The sequence below is a fragment of the Pagrus major genome, chromosome 11 (assembly GCF_040436345.1).
Source record: "Pagrus major chromosome 11, Pma_NU_1.0".
In the NCBI taxonomy this organism is placed as follows: Eukaryota; Metazoa; Chordata; class Actinopteri; order Spariformes; family Sparidae; genus Pagrus; species Pagrus major.
The window spans coordinates 34,362,183-34,368,964 of NC_133225.1; the positions used below are offsets into that span (position 1 = coordinate 34,362,183).

At 38.5% G+C, this 6,782-nt stretch overlaps 1 protein-coding gene across 1 annotated transcript in view; it reads left to right on the plus strand.

Annotated features, from left to right (window-relative positions):
• The window catches only part of LOC141004605 (receptor-type tyrosine-protein phosphatase F-like), a 448,688-nt gene extending 444,032 nt beyond the window's left edge, over positions 1-4,656 (plus strand). The window contains exons 29-30 of the mRNA XM_073476198.1: positions 37-172; positions 3,399-4,656. Of these exons, the coding sequence (XP_073332299.1) occupies positions 37-172; positions 3,399-3,467 (205 nt within the window). The 3' untranslated portion in view covers positions 3,468-4,656. The remainder of the gene's footprint in view (positions 1-36; positions 173-3,398) is intronic.
• The last annotated feature ends 2,126 nt before the right edge of the window (positions 4,657-6,782 follow it).

Sequence of the window (6,782 nt, forward strand, 5' to 3'; positions counted from 1 at the left end):
GAGTGTAAAGAGTCCAATAATGTGTGTGTCAACCAGTGCTGGTGTTGGACGGGCTGGTGTGTTCATCACCCTGAGCATCGTCCTGGAGAGGATGAGGTACGAGGGAGTGGTTGACCTCTTCCAGACTGTCAAGACACTCCGAACTCAAAGGCCAGCCATGGTGCAGACAGAGGTATGACACACTGCTGCCAGAGATGTAAAAGAAGACAGAAGAAAATGTCATGTCAATAAGAATAGGGCATAGTGAGGTAAATGAAACACAGCTAAAAATTCCAGCATGTTAGCATGTTGAGTTGAATGTGTTTTTAAATTAAATAAAATAGTAAAATATGAAAACCCAGATGCAAAAACTAAGTAAACACAAAGCATAAAATAATATAAGAATGGGATTATACTGACAAATTATTTTAGAAGTGCTAGTAATCATTATGCTGTGGTTGAAGCACTGTTTTTACAGGTTGATAATTTAGTTGTAGCTGTTGAATCATAGTGATGAGTGAGGGGGTGGGGTCAAGTGGTGTGACATACAACACTTAGTGCTGGGTACACAACAGCAGTACTGTACTGTACATGCTCATCCACCATGAGTAAAAGCCTGTACACAAAAGTTAAAGTCTGTAAGAATTATAACCAAAATGCCTATCTACCAAAACTGTTTTTTGACATTTAATACTGAACCCTCTATTGGAATTAAGCTAGAACAATACGTCATATTAAATAAGATGATCACGAGTTTTGTATGTAGAATCTTATTCTGCAAATTAACCAGTAACTACATTATTCTTACTTATGCCTGGACTACACGAATACGATATATTCCTAAATGCACATATTTCTGTCCAATTGGGCCTCTCGACCACACGAACACGGCGATTTCGCCCACATAAACGGTGATATTGTTTAACGGATAAAAAAGTGGAGAAATAAAAAAATATCCGATTGAGTGGATCCGTGTAGCGATGTTAAACGGAGCTGGCGTTGACGCGATGACGTCAAGCGCCTAGCGACAAGCCGTTCGCACATGCGCATTGAAGCAAAACGGTTGTCAACAACAATGGCCGACATGTACCGGGCTATCTATGTGTGCTTTGCACTTTTAGGTCTCATCTCAGCTCTACACATGAACGTAACGTTGTTGCAACAGCTCCACTTCATCGTCGGTCCACACAAAAGATTCTATTTTTGTTTTCTTCGCCATAACTTCTTACCCTACCTGCCGGCGTTTGACTGCTTCTTCTGGACCGTTTGACTGCGCATGCTCAAAACGTTCTTCTTCTGTGGTATTTTACATTTTGCTAATAGCCACCTATCGGCCGGGCATGGCATTTCAGGCTTCAGAGGCGATCGTTTTCAGTTTTGCCTCTTCGTATGGACAGAGATATTTCTGTGGTGTGGACAGAGTTTTTTTTAAAAATGAGGACGAAAATATTCCCTTAAAAAAATATCCATATACGTGTAGTCCAGGCCTTAAACTGTCACCAAGTGTTTGCTCATTGGGGAATGTTGGGAGAATATGGTCTAAGCCTGCTCTGTATGAATAGTGTCATGAAAAGTGCCAATGGCACTATATTAATAAATTGACTGGCATTTACTTAGATATACAGTAAGTATAAAGTAGCATAACATGTATATATGTAATACCTCAAAATTATATTTAGGACAGTTGTTACTCACTAGTAGTGATGAATCCCCAGAGAATCATCACCAAGCCTGCAGTTCTCCTTTACAGAGTCTTTTAGCATTTTCACCGCACTGTTTTGGTTTTATGGCTTAACAGTATTGGTTCACTCACTGCTCTCCTAGTGTTGATTTCAGCCAAGCAACAGGCAGATGTTTTTTTAACACTTATCTTGCACTACTTGCCACTTTTTTTACATATTTATATTTTCTTTCTCTTATTTAAATCCTTTTTAATATTTTTAAGTCTACTTGTTTAATGTCCCTTGTACTTATTTTATGTCTGTCTACCTGCTACTGTCACAAGTGAATTTCCCCGAGGTGGGATAAATAAAAGTCTAAAGTCTAATGTCTAAGGGCCGGATCTACTAAAGGTTTGCGTGCAAACTCCTTGCACACGCAAAAAATTGTACAAACTGATTTACGAACAGTGCGCAAAAAGGGTTGCGTCTGTCAAAGGTGCAAAATAGCGCGTCTGCATCCAGTTAGTACGTTTGCAGCAATGAATATGCAATATGGGGCGTTTACACGCAATTGTGCGTGTTCTGGGTGGAGAAAATGTAAATATATTAATTTAGCACACGCAAAGTGATTTATCAAACCTGAAAGCAATTTTGCTAATAGAAACTGCTTCTATATTTAACACGTCTCAAAGGGAGGTGCAAACGTTTTGTATGCGTAATTGCGCACATATGGCTGCGGTTATTGTTGCAAGAAGGAGACGCTGAAACAATGGAAGCCTGTTTTATTTGCAGACATTTTATTATACGCCAATTTTTCTTTTGTTGTTCTTCTGATGTCTTGCTATCTCCTTTTCACTTCATCCACTGTTCGCCTGTTTTTTCCAACAGCATTAACTTTTTCACCGATTTTCTCCCACACGGCGTTCCTTTGCGCGACCATCAGATTCCTTTGCTGCAGCTCATTGAAATGTTTATTTGCTTCCTCTACCAACACTTCTAATTCCAAAGGGTTGACTTTCACTTTGCGCTTTCGCTCTCTCAAACTCGCCATGCTGAAAACCATGAAACACACTAAACCCTCATTTAAATAGGCGTGTCTCCGACATGTTTGCACCTGTTGTCAATTACGCAATCACTTAGTAAATCAATTAGTAAATCGCTCGCAAACCGCTGTTCAACCCCACACGCAAATTTCTAGATTGCGCACGCAGATTAGTACAAGCAATTTGGGATCTTAGTAGATCCGGCCCTAAGTGTTTGTTAACTTGACACAGCTTGTGTCCGCTGCCCCCAAGTGGCCAAAAAATAACTTTTAAAGGGAAACTGTGTAAAATACACAGGTCATGGGAAGTACTACTGCCTGTGTGAAAAAAAGTAGTATGAAGCCTTTTGTGGCTCCAGAGGAAGCTTCATGTAATCGGATAAATCAAAACCACTGATGTTACTGGCACCTGCATAACACAATGAAGCCAAAAAAGGCTTTATACTAACTTTTTCACATATGCAGTATGTTATAAACAAACTTATAAACAAACTTTATAAACAAACTTTAAAAACTGCTGGAGTTACCCTTAAAGGAAATGTACTGTTAGTGACAGTTACAATGTAACTGTACCAAATTACATTCCACCACTACACTTTATGTTACAAGTTTGCAACATTTTTACAGCAGTTATTATTTATTTTGTTGTTATTAATTATGTCTTTTTTCTGGCTTCCTACTTGCACACTAACCCAAAGATTTTGTTTTGTCACTAGGACCAATACCAACTGTGCTACCAGGCTGCTATGGAATACCTGGCAAGCTTTGATCACTATGCAACATAACCCCACACTGAAACACCCTCAGAAGAGTTTAGTGTCCCCTCTGAGCCATCAGTCCCAACAGCCTGATAAGGAGGTACAAGGAGGACAGATGAGGAGTTTACTACAGCAGCAAACACTGGAAGCTAGAGGAAAGAGGAGAGCGGACAGAAAAAGCTCCTCTTCATGGATTGTTGCCATGATTCTGCCACACCAAAACGTCGGACAAACCAACCCTGAAAGACTGAGTTCGCCTCATTATTGACTGATACTACGGTCACTCCCTACTATCTGCTCCCCCCATGTAGCAAAAACAGTTTTTAGGATATTTTCATTTATATTCATCATTATTATGTTGTCATGAACATTTTGTATATATTTTGTAATCACTTACAGTGGCTATTATACAGTATGTCTAAATGTGTCTTTTTTTTAAATGTGCTTATCTTTTCATTGTTTTATTTGCACAAAGGACATGTATTTTGAACGTGCTCCAAGTCATTAATACTGCTTATAATTTAATTGTGTACCACAGATATGATATTCTTACATTATCATTTCTCAGTTGGTCTTGTTTAAGGGGAAATGTAGGTTTTGACTTCCTGTCTTGACATTCAACAGAATGATGATGATGATGATGATGATGATGATGACAATAATATCTGCCTAACAGATAAAAAAAATAGATACATTTTGTGTACTGCGGTATAAAATAAACCTATGGTTATAAACATGCAAAAACTATTCACATTTGAACAACTGTGAGCATGTAAGAGTTTCTATTCTTGTTTATTAATTCTTTCAAAGCCTTCAGAGATCTGCAGCTGTTGGAAAGGTTGTGCGCAAGGTTTTTGTGAATGATGAGTGTGATCATGTCAAATGCTTATCATATGCTCCATACATGACAAAATAATCCATTATGAAAAGATGTTACTAAGAGATTTGGACCCAGATTAAATGCTGAACTTTGATCAAATGGGTTTGGTTGCTCAACCTTGAAAGATAAAGCCAGCCTTCCTTTATTAGAATCAGAATCAGAATCAGTATTCCTTCATTGTACCACAACGGGGAAATTTGTTTGCCACAGCAGCCAAAGGACAGAATATTTACAAAAAAACAATAACAATAGCCAAAAATTAGCAATATAAATTAAAAAGGTAAGAAATAGAATAGACTTGTATATACATATAAACATGATATTGTACAAAAATAACAGCAGTGAATTTTTATTTACAATACAAATAATAAATATGGGTATTAAAAAAATTGACAGTGCAGAGTGAAGTCTATTGGTAGTGTCCTGCAGGGGGTGGGACTCCTTCACCAGCAGCGATGACAGCTTGTCCGTCATCCTGCTCTCTCCCACCACCTGCACTGGGTCAAGAGGGCGTCCCAGGATGGAGCTGGCCTTCTTGATAAGTTTATCAAGTCTCTTCTTGCCTGCTGCTGAGATGCTGCTGCTCCAGCAGACTACTTCTTAGAAAATGGCTGATGCCACCACAGAGTCATAGAAAGAAGTCAGGAGTGCCCCCTGCACTCCAAAGGACCTGAGCTTCCTCAGCAGATGGAGTCTGCTCTGACCTTTCTTGTATGTTGCTGCAGTGTGATGAGTCCAGTCCAGTTTATTGTTCAGGTGAACTCCCAGGTACTTGTAAGATGTCATAATCTCAATGTCCATTCCCAGGATGTTCACCTGTGTGCAGGGTTGTTTGCGCCTGCGGAAATCCACCACCAGCTTATTGGTCTTCCCGGCATTGAGCTGGAGGTGGTTCCACTGGCACCAGTCCACAAAGTCCTTAATAAGTTCTCTGTAGGCTCTGTCGTCCCCGTCCCTGATGAGGCCGACGATAGTAGAGTCGTCAGAGAACTTTTGTAGATAGCTGTGGGGTGTTTGGTGGGAGAAGTCTGCAGTGCACTATATTTTTCTATTGTCATAAACACACTAAAACCAATAATGTGTTAATCTGTCTCTCAGTACCTCCTGAATTGCTTGTCTGTAGCTATTGGTTCCTACTTGAAACATACATCTTTAAAAATGGCTGACAATTATATAGTTTAACTTTTAAACAGAGTTCAGTTATTGCCCGGAAGCAGGTTGACACTGTACTATCTCTATCAAAAGTTTCTTTAACAGCACTGACCAAGTACTGAGTTTTTGTGGCAGCAGGACAGTGAGTCAAAACAAACTACCGTGTGTTTGTCACAGTGGCTCAATAGCTGTTGGTACATGGACAATATTTCTTAAATCTGATGAAAATGGTTCTAATAGGAGATTCCAACTTACCAACCTAAATTAATCCAACAAGATTTGCGTTTACATTCCACCAACAAATTAGTTTCATTCATTTATTAATTACACCATGAATTGAATTTAATAGAATTCTCATTAATAGAATTTTCAAGACAGACCCCGTGTTTACTGGTTTGTGGAATACTTGTCTAAACAACTCATTTCAAGTCTTTCAAACATCGAGGCTTTCAACAATTCTTAAATCTTTTAACATCTCAAGATCTTACAAAAAGTTGTATCAGCCACAGAACAGCTCCTTTCTGCCACTGCCAAGTTGCAGTCCCTCCCAGAAGCAACCTCATCAAATGTTATCCCTGTGTAAGGTGAAAATGGGGAAAAGAACATATTTCAGAACTCATGACAGAAGAGCATCAATGTTGAGTGGTGGATATCTGTGGTTTTCACTAAATGAGATGACAAAGTGAGGAGGTTTTAGATGAAGTGGATCATATAATGGATTAATTTTAAAGTAATGCTGTAGGGGTCCTATCTGTTTTAAACATGATCTGTTTTCTACTTGTAAACAAAAAGCAGAGGAAATGAAAACCTTGATGTTAATAAAGATAAATAATTGTGTTTTTAATATGATAGTTGGGTAAGCCTTTCTTTTACAGTCCCCTAATTACCAGGTATTTACCTGGTAAATTCATGGTAACACAAAAGTGCTACTAGGTAATTACCAATGGTAATAAGAAAGTAAATACAATGAAACTATGGCCAAAATACTGGGCATTTACCTGGTAACTATATGGTAAATTGTAGTGTGTTATTGGGTAATTACTGCTGGTAATAAGAAGGTAAGTACAATGAAACTATGGCCAAAATGCTGGGTATTTACCTGGTAACTATATGGTAAATTTTAGTGTATTATTGGGTTATAAGCTGGTAATAAGCAGGTAGCTACAGTCCCCTAATTATTAGCCATTTACCCAGTAAATATATGGTAACAAAAATGTGTTACTAGGTATTAACCACTGTTATAAGAAGGTAAGTACAATAAAAACCATGGCCAAAATACTGGGTATTTACCCAGTAAATTATAAAGCGTT